At 44.7% G+C, this 18,031-nt stretch overlaps 1 protein-coding gene across 4 annotated transcripts in view; it reads left to right on the top strand.

Annotated features, from left to right (window-relative positions):
• Positions 1 to 18,031, top strand: part of LOC137366505 (equilibrative nucleoside transporter 1-like) — a 352,530-nt gene that overhangs the window by 241,686 nt on the left and 92,813 nt on the right. For all 4 annotated transcript variants that reach the window (XM_068028318.1, XM_068028303.1, XM_068028319.1 and 1 more), the window contains 2 exons: positions 12,634 to 12,734; positions 14,151 to 14,259. In XM_068028318.1, the coding sequence (XP_067884419.1) occupies positions 12,634 to 12,734; positions 14,151 to 14,259 (210 nt within the window). The remainder of the gene's footprint in view (positions 1 to 12,633; positions 12,735 to 14,150; positions 14,260 to 18,031) is intronic.

Below are 18,031 nucleotides of genomic sequence, written 5' to 3'. Positions count from 1 at the left end.
GTTCATAGAGATTCATAGAGTTTCATAGAGTTTCATAGAGGTTCAGAGAGGTTCATGGAGTTTCATAGAGGTTCACAGAGGTTCAGAGAGTTTCATAGAGGTTCAGAGAGTTTCATAGAGGTTCAGAGAGTTTCAGAGAGTTTCAGAGAGTTTCAGAGAGTTTCAGAGAGGTTCAGAGAGTTTCAGAGAGGTTCAGAGAGTTTCATAGAGTTTCATAGAGGTTCAGAGAGGTTCAGAGAGTTTCAGAGAGTTTCAGAGAGGTTCAGAGAGGTTCAGAGAGGTTCATAGAGTTTCATAGAGTTTCATAGAGTTTCATAGAGTTTCATAGAGGTTCAGAGAGTTTCATAGAGGTTCAGAGAGGTTCAGAGAGGTTCAGAGAGGTTCAGAGAGGTTCAGAGAGTTTCATAGAGGTTCAGAGAGGTTCAGAGAGGTTCAGAGAGGTTCATAGACGTTCAGAGAGTCTCAGAGAGGTTCAGAGAGGTTCAGAGAAGTTCAGAGAGTTTCAGAGAGTTTCATAGAGGTTCAGAGAGGTTCAGAGAGTTTCATAGAGTTTCATAGACGTTCAGAGAGTTTCAGAGAGGTTCAGAGAGTTTCAGAGAGTTTCAGAGAGTTTGAGAGAGTTTCAGAGAGGTTCAGAGAGTTTCATAGAGGTTCAGAGAGTTTCAGAGAGTTTCAGAGAGTTTCAGAGAGTTTCAGAGAGTTTCAGAGAGGTTCAGAGAGTTTCATAGAGGTTCAGAGAGTTTCATAGAGGTTCAGAGAGTTTCAGAGAGTTTCAGAGAGGTTCAGAGAGTTTCAGAGTTTCAGAGAGTTTCATAGAGGTTCAGAGAGTTTCATAGAGGTTCAGAGAGTTTCATAGAGGTTCAGAGAGTTTCAGAGAGTTTCATAGAGTTTCAGAGAGGTTCAGAGAGGTTCAGAGAGGTTCAGAGAGGTTCAGAGAGTTTCATAGAGTTTCAGAGAGGTTCAGAGAGGTTCGGAGAGGTTCGGAGAGTTTCAGAGAGGTTCGGAGAGTTTCAGAGAGGTTCAGAGAGGTTCAGAGAGTTTCAGAGAGGTTCGGAGAGTTTCAGAGAGGTTCGGAGAGTTTCAGAGAGGTTCAGAGAGTTTCAGAGAGGTTCAGAGAGTTTCAGAGAGGTTCAGAGAGTTTCATAGAGTTTCAGAGAGTTTCAGAGAGTTTCAGAGAGGTTCAGAGAGTTTCATAGAGTTTCACAGAGGTTCATAGAGTTTCACAGAGGTTCACAGAGGTTCATAGAGTTTCATAGAGGTTCAGAGAGGTTCATAGAGGTTCATAGAGATTCATAGAGGTTCATAGAGTTTCATAGAGGTTCAGAGAGGTTCGGAGAGTTTCAGAGAGGTTCGGAGAGTTTCAGAGAGGTTCAGAGAGTTTCAGAGAGGTTCAGAGAGTTTCAGAGAGGTTCAGAGAGTTTCATAGAGGTTCAGAGAGGTTCAGAGAGGTTCAGAGAGGTTCAGAGAGTTTCATAGAGTTTCACAGAGGTTCATAGAGTTTCACAGAGGTTCACAGAGGTTCATAGAGTTTCATAGAGGTTCAGAGAGGTTCATAGAGGTTCATAGAGATTCATAGAGGTTCATAGAGTTTCATAGAGGTTCAGAGAGGTTCATAGAGGTTCATAGAGGTTCATAGAGATTCATAGAGTTTCATAGAGGTTCAGAGAGGTTCATGGAGTTTCATAGAGGTTCACAGAGGTTCAGAGAGTTTCAGAGAGGTTCAGAGAGTTTCATAGAGGTTCAGAGAGTTTCATAGAGGTTCAGAGAGTTTCATAGAGTTTCAGAGAGTTTCAGAGAGTTTCAGAGAGTTTCAGAGAGTTTCAGAGAGGTTCAGAGAGTTTCAGAGATGTTCAGAGAGTTTCATAGAGGTTCAGAGAGTTTCATAGAGTTTCAGAGAGTTTCAGAGAGTTTCAGAGAGTTTCAGAGAGTTTCAAAGAGGTTCAGAGAGTTTCATAGAGTTTCATAGAGTTTCATAGAGTTTCATAGAGTTTCAGAGAGGTTCAGAGAGGTTCAGAGAGTTTCAGAGAGGTTCAGAGAGTTTCAGAGAGTTTCAGAGAGGTTCAGAGAGGTTCAGAGAGTTTCAGAGAGTTTCAGAGAGTTTCAGAGAGTTTCAGAGAGTTTCAGAGAGGTTCAGAGAGTTTCAGAGAGTTTCAGAGAGGTTCAGAGAGGTTCAGAGAGTTTCAGAGAGTTTCAGAGAGGTTCAGAGAGGTTCAGAGAGGTTCAGAGAGGTTCATAGAGTTTCAGAGAGTTTCATAGAGTTTCAGAGAGTTTCAGAGAGTTTCAGAGAGTTTCAGAGAGTTTCATAGAGGTTCAGAGAGTTTCATAGAGTTTCATAGAGTTTCATAGAGTTTCAGAGAGTTTCAGAGAGGTTCAGAGAGGTTCAGAGAGGTTCAGAGAGGTTCAGAGAGTTTCAGAGAGGTTCAGAGAGTTTCAGAGAGGTTCAGAGAGTTTCAGAGAGTTTCAGAGAGTTTCAGAGAGTTTCAGAGAGGTTCAGAGAGGTTCAGAGAGTTTCAGAGAGGTTCAGAGAGGTTCAGAGAGTTTCAGAGAGTTTCAGAGAGTTTCAGAGAGGTTCAGAGAGGTTCATAGAGTTTCATAGAGTTTCATAGAGGTTCAGAGAGTTTCATAGAGGTTCAGAGAGTTTCAGAGAGTTTCAGAGAGGTTCAGAGAGTTTCAGAGAGTTTCAGAGAGTTTCAGAGAGTTTCATAGAGGTTCAGAGAGGTTCAGAGAGGTTCAGAGAGGTTCAGAGAGGTTCAGAGAGTTTCATAGACGTTCAGAGAGTCTCAGAGAGGTTCAGAGAGGTTCAGAGAAGTTCAGAGAGTTTCAGAGAGTTTCAGAGAGTTTCATAGAGGTTCAGAGAGGTTCAGAGAGTTTCATAGAGTTTCATAGACGTTCAGAGAGTTTCAGAGAGTTTCAGAGAGTTTCAGAGAGTTTCAGAGAGGTTCAGAGAGTTTCAGAAAGTTTCAGAGAGGTTCAGAGAGTTTCATAGAGGTTCAGAGAGTTTCAGAGAGTTTCAGAGAGGTTCAGAGAGTTTCATAGAGGTTCAGAGAGTTTCATAGAGGTTCAGAGAGTTTCAGAGAGTTTCAGAGAGTTTCAGAGAGGTTCAGAGAGTTTCAGAGTTTCAGAGAGTTTCAGAGAGTTTCAGAGAGTTTCATAGAGGTTCAGAGAGTTTCATAGAGGTTCAGAGAGTTTCATAGAGGTTCAGAGAGTTTCATAGAGTTTCATAGAGTTTCATAGAGTTTCAGAGAGGTTCAGAGAGGTTCAGAGAGGTTCAGAGAGGTTCAGAGAGTTTCATAGAGTTTCATAGAGGTTCAGAGAGTTTCAGAGAGGTTCAGAGAGTTTCAGAGAGGTTCAGAGAGTTTCATAGAGGTTCAGAGAGGTTCAGAGAGTTTCAGAGAGTTTCAGAGAGTTTCAGAGAGTTTCAGAGAGGTTCAGAGAGTTTCAGAGATGTTCAGAGAGTTTCATAGAGGTTCAGAGAGTTTCATAGAGTTTCATAGAGTTTCAGAGAGTTTCAGAGAGTTTCAGAGAGTTTCATAGAGGTTCAGAGAGTTTCATAGAGTTTCATAGAGTTTCATAGAGTTTCAGAGAGTTTCAGAGAGTTTCATAGAGTTTCAGAGAGTTTCAGAGAGGTTCAGAGAGGTTCAGAGAGGTTCAGAGAGGTTCAGAGAGTTTCAGAGAGGTTCAGAGAGTTTCAGAGAGTTTCAGAGAGGTTCAGAGAGTTTCATAGAGGTTCAGAGAGTTTCATAGAGGTTCAGAGAGTTTCAGAGAGTTTCAGAGAGTTTCAGAGAGGTTCAGAGAGTTTCAGAGTTTCAGAGAGTTTCAGAGAGGTTCAGAGAGTTTCATAGAGGTTCAGAGAGTTTCATAGAGGTTCAGAGAGTTTCAGAGAGTTTCATAGAGTTTCATAGAGTTTCAGAGAGGTTCAGAGAGGTTCAGAGAGTTTCAGAGAGGTTCAGAGAGGTTCAGAGAGTTTCATAGAGGTTCACAGAGGTTCAGAGAGTTTCAGAGAGGTTCAGAGAGTTTCATAGAGGTTCAGAGAGTTTCATAGAGGTTCAGAGAGTTTCAGAGAGTTTCAGAGAGTTTCAGAGAGTTTCAGAGAGGTTCAGAGAGTTTCAGAGATGTTCAGAGAGTTTCATAGAGGTTCAGAGAGTTTCATAGAGTTTCAGAGAGTTTCAGAGAGTTTCAGAGAGTTTCAGAGAGGTTCAGAGAGTTTCATAGAGTTTCATAGAGTTTCAGAGAGTTTCAGAGAGGTTCAGAGAGGTTCAGAGAGGTTCAGAGAGGTTCAGAGAGTTTCAGAGAGTTTCAGAGAGTTTCAGAGAGGTTCAGAGAGTTTCAGAGAGTTTCAGAGAGTCTCAGAGAGGTTCAGAGAGTTTCAGAGAGTTTCAGAGAGTTTCAGAGAGTTTCAGAGAGTTTCAGAGAGGTTCAGAGAGTTTCAGAGAGTTTCAGAGAGGTTCAGAGAGGTTCATAGAGTTTCATAGAGTTTCATAGAGGTTCAGAGAGTTTCATAGAGGTTCAGAGAGTTTCAGAGAGTTTCAGAGAGTTTCAGAGAGGTTCAGAGAGTTTCATAGAGTTTCATAGAGTTTCATCGAGGTTCAGAGAGGTTCAGAGAGGTTCAGAGAGGTTCAGAGAGGTTCATAGAGGTTCAGAGAGTCTCAGAGAGGTTCAGAGAGGTTCAGAGAAGTTCAGAGAGTTTCAGAGAGTTTCAGAGAGTTTCATAGAGGTTCAGAGAGGTTCAGAGAGTTTCATAGAGTTTCATAGACGTTCAGAGAGTTTCAGAGAGGTTCAGAGAGTTTCAGAGAGTTTCAGAGAGGTTCAGAGAGTTTCAGAGAGGTTCAGAGAGTTTCAGAGAGGTTCAGAGAGTTTCATAGAGTTTCATAGAGGTTCAGAGAGGTTCAGAGAGTTTCAGAGAGTTTCAGAGAGGTTCAGAGAGGTTCAGAGAGGTTCAGAGAGGTTCAGAGAGGTTCATAGAGTTTCATAGAATTTCATAGAGGTTCAGAGAGTTTCATAGAGGTTCAGAGAGTTTCAGAGAGTTTCAGAGAGTTTCAGAGAGGTTCAGAGAGGTTCAGAGAGTTTCAGAGAGGTTCAGAGAGTTTCAGAGAGTTTCAGAGAGTTTCAGAGAGTTTCAGAGAGTTTCAGAGAGGTTCAGAGAGGTTCAGAGAGGTTCAGAGAGTTTCATAGAGTTTCATAGAGGTTCAGAGAGGTTCAGAGAGTTTCAGAGAGTTTCAGAGAGGTTCAGAGAGGTTCAGAGAGGTTCAGAGAGGTTCAGAGAGGTTCATAGAGTTTCATAGAATTTCATAGAGGTTCAGAGAGTTTCATAGAGGTTCAGAGAGTTTCAGAGAGTTTCAGAGAGTTTCAGAGAGGTTCAGAGAGGTTCAGAGAGTTTCAGAGAGGTTCAGAGAGTTTCAAAGAGTTTCAGAGAGGTTCAGAGAGGTTCGGAGAGTTTCAGAGAGGTTCGGAGAGTTTCAGAGAGTTTCAGAGAGGTTCAGAGAGTTTCAGAGAGGTTCAGAGAGGTTCAGAGAGTTTCATAGAGTTTCAGAGAGTTTCAGAGAGGTTCAGAGAGTTTCATAGAGGTTCAGAGAGGTTCAGAGAGTTTCATAGAGTTTCATAGAGTTTCATAGAGGTTCAGAGAGGTGCGTAGAGGTTCATAGAGATTCATAGAGTTTCATAGAGTTTCATAGAGGTTCAGAGAGGTTCATGGAGTTTCATAGAGGTTCACAGAGGTTCATAGAGTTTCATAGAGGTTCAGAGAGGTTCATAGAGGTTCATAGAGATTCATAGAGGTTCATAGAGTTTCATAGAGGTTCAGAGAGGTTCATAGAGGTTCAGAGAGGTGCGTAGAGGTTCATAGAGATTCATAGAGTTTCATAGAGTTTCATAGAGGTTCAGAGAGGTTCATGGAGTTTCATAGAGGTTCACAGAGGTTCATAGAGTTTCATAGAGGTTCAGAGAGGTTCATAGAGGTTCATAGAGATTCATAGAGTTTCATAGAGTTTCATAGAGGTTCAGAGAGGTTCATAGAGGTTCATAGAGGTTCACAGAGGTTCAGAGAGTTTCAGAGAGGTTCAGAGAGTTTCATAGAGGTTCAGAGAGTTTCATAGAGGTTCAGAGAGTTTCATAGAGGTTCAGAGAGTTTCAGAGAGTTTCAGAGAGTTTCAGAGAGTTTCAGAGAGGTTCAGAGAGTTTCAGAGATGTTCAGAGAGTTTCATAGAGGTTCAGAGAGTTTCAGAGAGTTTCAGAGAGTTTCAGAGAGTTTCAAAGAGGTTCAGAGAGTTTCATAGAGTTTCATAGAGTTTCATAGAGTTTCAGAGAGGTTCAGAGAGGTTCAGAGAGGTTCAGAGAGGTTCAGAGAGTTTCAGAGAGGTTCAGAGAGTTTCAGAGAGTTTCAGAGAGGTTCAGAGAGTTTCAGAGAGTTTCAGAGAGTTTCAGAGAGTTTCAGAGAGTTTCAGAGAGGTTCAGAGAGGTTCAGAGAGTTTCAGAGAGTTTCAGAGAGTTTCAGAGAGTTTCAGAGAGCTTCAGAGAGGTTCAGAGAGGTTCATAGAGGTTCAGAGAGTTTCATAGAGGTTCAGAGAGTTTCAGAGAGTTTCAGAGAGGTTCAGAGAGTTTCAGAGAGGTTCAGAGAGTTTCAGAGAGTTTCATAGAGGTTCATAGAGGTTCAGAGAGGTTCAGAGAGGTTCAGAGAGGTTCAGAGAGTTTCATAGACGTTCAGAGAGTCTCAGAGAGGTTCAGAGAGGTTCAGAGAAGTTCAGAGAGTTTCAGAGAGTTTCATAGAGGTTCAGAGAGGTTCAGAGAGTTTCATAGAGTTTCATAGACGTTCAGAGAGTTTCAGAGAGGTTCAGAGAGTTTCAGAGAGTTTCAGAGAGGTTCAGAGAGTTTCATAGAGGTTCAGAGAGTTTCATAGAGGTTCAGAGAGTTTCAGAGAGTTTCAGAGAGGTTCAGAGAGTTTCATAGAGGTTCAGAGAGTTTCATAGAGGTTCATAGAGGTTCAGAGAGTTTCAGAGAGTTTCAGAGAGTTTCAGAGAGGTTCAGAGAGTTTCAGAGTTTCAGAGAGTTTCAGAGAGTTTCAGAGAGGTTCAGAGAGTTTCATAGAGGTTCAGAGAGTTTCAGAGAGTTTCATAGAGTTTCAGAGAGGTTCAGAGAGGTTCAGAGAGGTTCAGAGAGTTTCAGAGAGGTTCAGAGAGGTTCAGAGAGGTTCAGAGAGTTTCATAGAGGTTCAGAGAGTTTCAGAGAGGTTCAGAGAGGTTCAGAGAGGTTCGGAGAGTTTCAGAGAGGTTCGGAGAGTTTCAGAGAGGTTCAGAGAGGTTCAGAGAGTTTCATAGAGTTTCATAGAGTTTCAGAGAGTTTCAGAGAGTTTCAGAGAGTTTCAGAGAGTTTCAGAGAGTTTCAGAGAGGTTCAGAGAGGTACAGAGAGTTTCATAGAGGTTCATAGAGTTTCATAGAGTTTCATAGAGTTTCAGAGAGTTTCAGAGAGTTTCAGAGAGGTTCAGAGAGTTTCAGAGAGTTTCAGAGAGGTTCAGAGAGGTTCAGAGAGGTTCAGAGAGTTTCATAGAGTTTCATAGAGGTTCAGAGAGGTGCATAGAGGTTCATAGAGATTCATAGAGTTTCATAGAGGTTCAGAGAGGTTCATGGAGTTTCATAGAGGTTCACAGAGGTTCATAGAGTTTCATAGAGGTTCAGAGAGGTTCATAGAGGTTCATAGAGATTCATAGAGGTTCAGAGAAGTTCATAGAGGTTCATAGAGGTTCATAGAGGTTCAGAGAGGTTCATAGAGGTTCATAGAGGTTCATAGAGATTCATAGAGTTTCATAGAGGTTCAGAGAGGTTCAAAGAGGTTCATAGAGGTTCACAGAGGTTCAGAGAGTTTCAGAGAGGTTCAGAGAGTTTCATAGAGGTTCAGAGAGTTTCAGAGAGTTTCAGAGAGGTTCAGAGAGTTTCAGAGAGGTTCAGAGAGTTTCATAGAGTTTCATAGAGGTTCAGAGAGGTTCAGAGAGTTTCAGAGAGGTTCAGAGAGGTTCAGAGAGGTTCGGAGAGTTTCAGAGAGGTTCGGAGAGTTTCAGAGAGGTTCAGAGAGGTTCATAGAGTTTCATAGAGTTTCAGAGAGTTTCAGAGAGTTTCAGAGAGTTTCAGAGAGTTTCAGAGAGTTTCAGAGAGGTTCAGAGAGGTTCAGAGAGTTTCATAGAGGTTCATAGAGTTTCATAGAGTTTCATAGAGTTTCAGAGAGTTTCAGAGAGTTTCAGAGAGTTTCAGAGAGTTTCAGAGAGGTTCAGAGAGTTTCAGAGAGTTTCAGAGAGGTTCAGAGAGGTTCAGAGAGGTTCAGAGAGTTTCATAGAGTTTCATAGAGGTTCAGAGAGGTGCATAGAGGTTCATAGAGATTCATAGAGTTTCATAGAGGTTCAGAGAGGTTCATGGAGTTTCATAGAGGTTCACAGAGGTTCATAGAGTTTCATAGAGGTTCAGAGAGGTTCATAGAGGTTCATAGAGATTCATAGAGGTTCAGAGAGGTTCATAGAGGTTCATAGAGGTTCATAGAGGTTCAGAGAGGTTCATAGAGGTTCATAGAGGTTCATAGAGGTTCATAGAGATTCATAGAGTTTCATAGAGTTTCATAGAGGTTCAGAGAGGTTCATAGAGGTTCATAGAGGTTCACAGAGGTTCAGAGAGTTTCAGAGAGGTTCAGAGAGTTTCATAGAGGTTCAGAGAGTTTCAGAGAGTTTCAGAGAGGTTCAGAGAGTTTCAGAGAGGTTCAGAGAGTTTCATAGAGTTTCATAGAGGTTCAGAGAGGTTCAGAGAGTTTCAGAGAGTTTCAGAGAGGTTCAGAGAGTTTCAGAGAGGTTCAGAGAGGTTCATAGAGGTTCATAGAGGTTCATAGAGTTTCATAGAGGTTCAGAGAGTTTCATAGAGGTTCAGAGAGTTTCAGAGAGTTTCAGAGAGGTTCAGAGAGTTTCAGAGAGTTTCAGAGAGTTTCAGAGAGTTTCATAGAGGTTCAGAGAGGTTCAGAGAGGTTCAGAGAGGTTCAGAGAGTTTCATAGACGTTCAGAGAGTCTCAGAGAGGTTCAGAGAGGTTCAGAGAAGTTCAGAGAGTTTCAGAGAGTTTCAGAGAGTTTCAGAGAGTTTCAGAGAGGTTCAGAGAGTTTCATAGAGGTTCAGAGAGTTTCATAGAGGTTCAGAGAGTTTCAGAGAGTTTCATAGAGTTTCAGAGAGTTTCATAGAGTTTCATAGAGTTTCATAGAGTTTCAGAGAGGTTCAGAGAGTTTCAGAGAGTTTCAGAGAGTTTCAGAGAGGTTCAGAGAGGTTCAGAGAGGTTCAGAGAGGTTCAGAGAGGTTCAGAGAGTTTCATAGAGGTTCAGAGAGGTTCAGAGAGGTTCAGAGAGGTTCAGAGAGTTTCATAGAGGTTCAGAGAGTTTCAGAGAGGTTCAGAGAGGTTCAGAGAGGTTCGGAGAGTTTCAGAGATGTTCAGAGAGTTTCAGAGAGTTTCAGAGAGTTTCAGAGAGTTTCAGAGAGTTTCAGAGAGTTTCAGAGAGGTTCAGAGAGTTTCAGAGAGGTTCATAGAGATTCATAGAGATTCATAGAGTTTCATAGAGTTTCATAGAGGTTCAGAGAGGTTCATGGAGTTTCATAGAGGTTCACAGAGGTTCATGGAGTTTCATAGAGGTTCACAGAGGTTCATAGAGTTTCATAGAGGTTCAGAGAGGTTCATAGAGGTTCATAGAGATTCATAGAGGTTCAGAGAGGTTCATAGAGGTTCATAGAGGTTCAGAGAGGTTCATAGAGGTTCATAGAGGTTCATAGAGATTCATAGAGTTTCATAGAGTTTCATAGAGGTTCAGAGAGGTTCATGGAGTTTCATAGAGGTTCACAGAGGTTCAGAGAGTTTCAGAGAGGTTCAGAGAGTTTCATAGAGGTTCAGAGAGTTTCAGAGAGTTTCAGAGAGGTTCAGAGAGTTTCAGAGAGGTTCAGAGAGTTTCATAGAGTTTCATAGAGGTTCAGAGAGGTTCAGAGAGTTTCAGAGAGGTTCAGAGAGGTTCAGAGAGTTTCAGAGAGGTTCAGAGAGGTTCATAGAGGTTCATAGAGTTTCATAGAGTTTCATAGAGGTTCAGAGAGTTTCATAGAGGTTCATAGAGGTTCAGAGAGTTTCAGAGAGGTTCAGAGAGGTTCAGAGAGTTTCAGAGAGTTTCAGAGGGTTTCAGAGAGGTTCAGAGAGGTTCAGAGAGGTTCAGAGAGGTTCAGAGAGGTTCAGAGAGTTTCATAGACGTTCAGAGAGTCTCAGAGAGGTTCAGAGAGGTTCAGAGAAGTTCAGAGAGTTTCAGAGAGTTTCAGAGAGTTTCATAGAGGTTCAGAGAGGTTCAGAGAGTTTCATAGAGTTTCATAGAGGTTCAGAGAGTTTCAGAGAGTTTCAGAGAGTTTCAGAGAGTTTCAGAGAGTTTCAGAGAGGTTCAGAGAGTTTCATAGAGGTTCAGAGAGTTTCAGAGAGTTTCAGAGAGGTTCAGAGAGTTTCATAGAGGTTCAGAGATTTTCATAGAGGTTCAGAGAGTTTCAGAGAGTTTCAGAGAGGTTCAGAGAGTTTCAGAGTTTCAGAGAGGTTCAGAGAGTTTCAGAGAGGTTCAGAGAGTTTCATAGAGGTTCAGAGAGTTTCATAGAGGTTCAGAGAGTTTCAGAGAGTTTCATAGAGTTTCAGAGAGTTTCATAGAGTTTCAGAGAGGTTCAGAGAGGTTCAGAGAGTTTCAGAGAGTTTCAGAGAGGTTCAGAGAGGTTCAGAGAGGTTCAGAGAGGTTCAGAGAGTTTCAGAGAGTTTCAGAGAGGTTCAGAGAGTTTCAGAGTTTCAGAGAGTTTCAGAGTTTCAGAGAGTTTCAGAGAGGTTCAGAGCGTTTCATAGAGGTTCAGAGAGTTTCATAGAGGTTCAGAGAGTTTCAGAGAGGTTCAGAGAGTTTCAGAGAGTTTCATAGAGTTTCATAGAGTTTCAGAGAGGTTCAGAGAGGTTCAGAGAGGTTCAGAGAGTTTCAGAGAGTTTCAGAGAGGTTCAGAGAGGTTCAGAGAGTTTCAGAGAGGTTCAGAGAGTTTCAGAGAGGTTCGGAGAGGTTCGGAGAGTTTCAGAGAGGTTCGGAGAGTTTCAGAGAGTTTCAGAGAGGTTCAGAGAGTTTCAGAGAGTTTCAGAGAGGTTCAGAGAGTTTCAGAGAGGTTCAGAGAGTTTCAGAGAGTTTCAGAGAGTTTCAGAGAGGTTCAGAGAGTTTCAGAGAGGTTCAGAGAGGTTCAGAGAGGTTCAGAGAGGTTCATAGAGTTTCATAGAGTTTTATAGAGTTTCATAGAGGTTCAGAGAGTTTCATAGAGGTTCAGAGAGTTTCATAGAGTTTCAGAGAGGTTCAGAGAGTTTCAGAGAGGTTCAGAGAGGTTCAGAGAGGTTCAGAGAGTTTCATAGAGTTTCATAGAGTTTCAGAGAGTTTCAGAGAGTTTCAGAGAGGTTCAGAGAGTTTCAGAGAGTTTCATAGAGTTTCATAGAGGTTCAGAGAGGTGCATAGAGGTTCATAGAGATTCATAGAGTTTCATAGAGTTTCATAGAGGTTCAGAGAGGTTCATGGAGTTTCATAGAGGTTCAGAGAGGTTCATAGAGGTTCATAGAGATTCATAGAGGTTCATAGAGTTTCATAGAGGTTCAGAGAGGTTCATAGAGGTTCATAGAGGTTCATAGAGATTCATAGAGTTTCATAGAGTTTCATAGAGGTTCAGAGAGGTTCATGGAGTTTCATAGAGGTTCACAGAGGTTCATAGAGTTTCATAGAGGTTCAGAGAGGTTCATAGAGGTTGATAGAGATTCATAGAGGTTCATAGAGGTTCAGAGAGGTTCATAGAGGTTCATAGAGGTTCATAGAGATTCATAGAGTTTCATAGAGGTTCATAGAGATTCATAGAGATTCATAGAGATTCATGGAGTTTCATAGAGTTTCAGAGAGGTTCAGAGAGGTTCAGAGAGGTTCAGAGAGGTTCATAGAGTTTCATAGAGGTTCATAGAGTTTCATAGAGGTTCAGAGAGTTTCATAGAGGTTCATAGAGGTTCATAGAGATTCATAGAGGTTCAGAGAGGTTCAGAGAGGTTCATAGAGATTCACAGAGATTCATAGAGATTCATAGAGATTCATAGAGATTCATAGAGATTCATTGAGGTTCAGAGAGTGTCAGATGTAGCTTAGAGCCTGGGCAGTTGAAAGCAAGGCCGCCGGTAATGGTCCAATGGAAATCAGGGAAGCTGAACAGGCCAGAATTAGAAGAGAGCTGATATCTCGGAAGGTTGTGGGGCTGGAGGAAATACAGAGATAGGGAAGGGTGAGGCGATGGATGGATTTGGAAACAAGGATGAGAATTTGTTTAATCGAGGCATTGCCTAACCAGTGTAGGTCAGCGAGCATAGGGATGAAGGGTGGACGGGACTTGGTGTGAGTAGGACACAGGCAGCAGAGTTTTGGATGATGTTGGGATCTGGCCGGGAAAGCTTTAGATGATGTTTCTTGTCGAGATCTTGCAAGCGATTGGCTGGTGACTGGCACCTGACTGGCCAGGATTCCTGACAGAAGTCTCTTTCTCTTTAGCTGAGCTCTCTGACTATAACTCTTCACTGGTGTTCCTTCATTCTCTCTCTCTCCCTTTCTCCAGATCAGAGCAATGCTGTTGGAAGGAGGACCTCGACACATTTAATGGAAAATTCCAGCACAGAGACAAACAGGTGTTCTTCAATCTTTGCCATCTTGAGAAAGTTAAGTATTCAGCTATGACTGTACATCACCTCGGTGTGTACTTCGATCAGGAGTCAGGAGATCAGATGGTTAATGGGTTATTTCATAGCCTGTGAGAGCTACCCGGATTCCACACTGTCACTCAGCTGAGGAGCTCACTGTGAGGGTGAAGGCAGAGTGGGATATTGAATGGGCACCACACTGCACTCTCTCTCTCTCTCTCTCTCTCTCACACACACTCTCACTATGTCCTTTTATCTCTGTTTCTCTGTCCCTCTCTCTGACTCTCTCTCTCGCTAGTTGTCTCTGTCTATCTCTTTCACTCTCTTTCTCACTCACTCCCACGCTGTCCCCCTCTCTGATTTTTCTGTCCCTCTATTTCTCTCTCTCTGTCCCTCTCTCTCTCTCTCTGTCTTTCTCTCTCTCTCTCTCTCTGCCTCTCTCTCTGTCTTTTTCTCTATTCCTCTCTCTCTCTTTCTCTCTGACTCTCTTTCTCTCCATTTCCCTCTCTCTCTCTCTCTCTGTCTTTCTCTCTATTTCTCTCTCTCTCTCTCTGTCTTTCTCTCTATTTCTCTCTCTCTCTGACTCTCTCTCTGTCTTTCTCTCTATTTCTCTCTCTCTCTCTGTCTTTCTCTCTACTTCTCTCTCTCTCTGACTCTCTCTCTCTGTCTTTCTCTCTCTCTCTCTCTCTGATTCTCTCTCTGACTCTCTCTCCCTGTCTTTCTCTCTCTCTCTCTGTCTTTCTCTCTATTTCTCTCTCGCTCTCTCTGACTCTTTCTCTGATTCTCTCTCTGTCTTTCTCTCTCTCTCTGATTCTCTCTCTCTGATTCTCTCTCTGACTCTCTCTCCCTGTCTTTCTCTCTCTCTCTCTGTCTTTCTCTCTATTTCTCTCTCTCTCTCTCTCTCTCTCTGACTCTTTCTCTGACCCTCTCTCTGTCTTTCTCTCTCTCTCTCTCTCTCTCTCTCTGATTCTCTCTCTGACTCTCTCTCCCTGTCTTTCTCTCTCTCTCTCTGTCTTTCTCTCTATTTCTCTCTCTCTCTCTCTCTGATTCTCTCTCTGACTCTCTCTCCCTGTCTTTCTCTCTCTCTCTCTGTCTTTCTCTCTATTTCTCTCTCTCTCTCTCTGATTCTCTCTCTGACTCTCTCTCCCTGTCTTTCTCTCTCTCTCTCTGTCTTTCTCTCTATTTCTCTCTCTCTCTCTCTCTGACTCTTTCTCTGATTCTCTCTCTGTCTTTCTCTCTCTCTCTCTGACTCTCTGTCTCTCTATTTCTCTCTCTGTTTTTCTCTGCCTCTCTTCTCTGTTGTTCTCTTTCTGTCTCACGCTGTCCCTGTCTACGCTCTCTCTCTCTCTCTCTCTCCCTCACTCTCTGTATCATTGTACAATTGATCAGTGTCCAGTCTGACACTAACATTCCTTCTCTCTCTGTCTCTCTTTAGATCTGGCCCATGGCGTTGATGGTGTGCCTGGTCTTTAGTATCACCATTGGAGTATATCCGGCAGTAACTGTCGATGCTAAATCAACCATCTCTGCTGATGGGATGTGGGGTAGGTTCCTGAGTGTGGGGCAGAATGTGGGATTAGACAAAGGAAGGGAGAATCAGTGAGGCTGTTAGAGAGGGGGTAAGATTAAATATACACAGGAATACACAGATCCAGTAATACACAGTAACATCAAATGTACATAGAATCATAAAGTAATATAGTACAGAGGGAGGCTGTTCAGGCCATCTTGTCTGTGCTGGCCCTTTGGTAGAGGTCTCCAACTCGTGTCACTCCCTGGCTCTTCCTCCCTAGCACTGGAAATATTCTCCCTTCAAATTTTTGTAACTGATGTCCCTCAAGCCAGGAACCATTCTGGTAAATCTCAGCTGGAGCTTCTCCAAGCCCTTCACATCTTTCCTACAATGTAGTGCCCAGAATTGGGTACAGTCCTCCAGCTAAGGTCTAACCAGTGTTTTACAAACTTTCAGCATAACTTCTTGGTTTTTGGCCTCTGTTAATAAAGCCCAGGATCTTACATAAAAATCAAATGCTACAGATGCTGGAAATCGGAAATAAAAACAGAAAATGCCGGAAATACCCAGCAGATCTGGCAGCATCTGTGCAGTGAGAGCAGGAGAGTTAATGCTTCAGCTTGTAAACGTTTCATCAGAACTGGGTGTCAAATGCCATTTTCACAACCTTCCCAATTGTCCTGTTAGTGGATACACACCTCCAGGTCCATTTAATTTATATTGCCTCTCCTCATATTTCCTACCAAAATGTATCACTCCGCACTTCCCTGCGTTAAATTTCATCTGCCACATGTCTGCCCATTCCACCAGTCGGTCCCTGCCCTGCTGAATTCTGTTCCTGTCGTTTGCACACTTTGCTACATTTCCAAGTTTTGTGTTATCTTGCAAACAATGGAACTGTGCCCTGTATATCTAAGTCCAGGTCATTAATATATATCAAAAGGAGCAGTGGGTCCCTGGGGATCAGCACTGTGTATTACCCTGCAGTCTGCAGAACTACCCTTCACCACTGCTCTCAGATTTCTAACCCTTAGCTCATTTAGTATCACACTGAAACTGTCCCTTTAATTCCACGGGCTTCAGTTTTGCTAACAAGTGTATTATATGTCTATTTTATATTACACTCCATTTGATGTTACTGTATGTTACTGGAGAGTGTAGTACAAAATATACACAGGAACACACAAACCCAGTAACACAGTAACATCAAATATATAAAGACACCTTGTAGAACTGAAGCATAACTGCCTCCGCTTTGAATTCCAGGACTCTTGAGATTTCAGCCAACATTCCATTGGCCTTTTACAATTGTTTTTTTCATATTTTTTGTCACTGGCTTTTAGTAATTTGTGTACATGGTCTTTCACCACGTAGGAGATTTCTTGGCTCTGAGGTGAATGACCTCACACTTTCCCGGACTGAACTCCATCTGACAGATTTTTTGCCACTCACTGAATCTGTCAATGTCTCTTTATACACAATCTCCCGAGATTGTTGGGGACTGAAGGAGATTGGGGGGTGGGTGGAGGAGATTGGGGGCTGGGAAAGGCAGATTAGGGGATGGGTTTTAGTTTAGAGATACAGCACTGAAACAGACCTTTCGGCCCACCGAGTCTGTGCCGACCATCAACCACCCATTTATACTAATCCTACACTCCTACCACATCCCCACCTGTCCCTATATTTCCCTACCACCTACCTACACTAGGAGCAATTTATAATGGCCAATTAACATATCAACCTGCAAGTCTTTGGCATGTGGGAGGAAACCGGAGCACCCGGAGAAAACCCAAGCAGACACAGGGAGAACTTGCAAACTCCACACAGGCAGTACCCAGAATTGAACCCAGGTCGCTGGAGCTGTGAGGCTGCGGTGCTAACCACTGCGCCACTGTGGGATGGGTGAGTGGGGGAGATTTGGGGATGGGAGGAGATTGGGGGATGGGTGAGTCGGGGAGATTGGGGATGGGTGAGTGGGGGAGATTGGGGGATGGGTGAGTGGGGGAGATTGGGGGATGGGTGGAGAAGATTGAGGATGGTTGAGTGGGGGAGATTGGGGGATGGGTGAGTGGGGAAGATTGGAGGATGGGTGAGTGGGGAGATTGGGGGATGGGTGAGTCGGGGAGATTGTGGGGGATGGGTGAGTCGGGAAGATTGGGGGATGGGTGAGTGGGGGAGATTGGGGGATGGCTGAATGGGGGAGATTTGGGGATGGGTGAGTTGGGGAGATTGGGGGATGGGTGAGTCAGGGAAATTGGGGGATGGGTGAGTGGGGGGAGATTTGGGGATGGATGTGTGGGGGAGATTGGGGGATGGGAGGAGATGGTGGCATGGGTGAGTGGGGGAGATTGGGGGATGGGTGAGTGGGGGAGATTGGGGAATGGGAGGGAGAGGTTGGGGGATGGGTGAGTAGGGGAGATTGGGGGATGGCTGAGTGGGGGAGATTGGGGGATGGGAGGAGGAGATTGGGAGATCGGTGAGTGGGGGAGATGGGGGGGATGGGTGAGTGGGGAGATTGGGGGATGGGTGAGTGGGGAGATTAGGGGATGGCTGAGTGGGGGAGATTGGGGGATGGGTGAGTGGGAAGATTGGGGGATGGGTGAGAGGGGAGATTGGGGGATGGGAGGGGGTGGTTGGGGGATGGCTGAGTGGGGGAGATTGGGAGATGGGAGGGGGAGGTTGGGGGATGGCTGAGTGGGGGAGATTGGGGGATGGCTGAGTGGGGGAGATAGTGGGATGGGAGGAGGAGATTGGGGGATGGTTGAGTGGGGTGATTGGGGGATGGGTGAGTGGGGGAGATTGGAGGATGGGTGAGTGGGGGAGATTGGGGGAAGGTTGAGTGGGGGAGATTGGGGGATGGGTGAGTGGGGGAGATTGGGGGATGGGTGAGTGGGGAGATTGGGGGATGGGTGAGTCGGGGAGATTGAGGGATGAGTGAGTGGGGGAGATTTGGGGATGGATGTGTGGGGGAGATTGGGGATGGATGTGTGGGGGAGATTGGGGGATGGGAGGAGATTGTGGGATGGGTGAGATTGCAGGATGGGTGAGTGGGGGAGATTGGGGGATAGGTGAGTGGGGGAGATTGGTGGATGGCTGAGTGGGGGAGATTGGGGGATGGGTGAGTGGGGAGATTGGAGGATGGGTGAGTGGGGAGATTGGGGGATGGGTGAGTGGGGAGATTGGGGGATGGGTGAGTGGGGAGATTGGGGGATGGGTGAGTGGGGAGATTGGGGGATGGGTGAGTCGGGGAGATTGGGGGATGGGTGTGTGGGGGAGATTTGGGGATGGATGTGTGGGGGAGATTGGGGGATGGGAGGAGATTGTGGGATGGGTGAGATTGCGGGATGGGTGAGTGGGGGAGATTGGGGGATGGGTGAGTGGGGGAGTTTGGGGGAATGGGTGAGTGGGGAATGGGAGGGGGAGGTTGGGGGATGGGTGAGTAGGGGAGATTGGGGGATGGTTGAGTGGAGAGATTGGGGATGGGAGGGGGAGGTTGGGGGATGGTTGAGTGGGGGTGATTGGGGGATGGGTGAGTTGGGGAGATTGGAGGATGGGTGAGATTGGGGGATGGTTGAGTGGGGAGATTGGGGGATGGGAGGGGGAGATTGGGGGATGGTTGAGTGGGGGTGATTGGGGGATGGGTGAGTGGGGGAGATTGGAGGATGGGTGAGTGGGGGAGATTGGGGGATGGGTCAGTGGGGGAGATGGGGGGATGGGTGAGTGGGGGAGATTGGGGGATGGGTGAGATGGGGAGATTGGGGGATGGGTGAGTGGGGAAATTGGGGGATGGGTGAGTGGGGAGA

The sequence above is a fragment of the Heterodontus francisci genome, chromosome 3, assembly GCF_036365525.1.
Source record: "Heterodontus francisci isolate sHetFra1 chromosome 3, sHetFra1.hap1, whole genome shotgun sequence".
NCBI lineage: Eukaryota > Metazoa > Chordata > Chondrichthyes > Heterodontiformes > Heterodontidae > Heterodontus > Heterodontus francisci.
The sequence above is the reverse complement of the archived record's forward strand: the minus strand, read 5'-3'. Positions and strand labels throughout refer to the sequence as shown.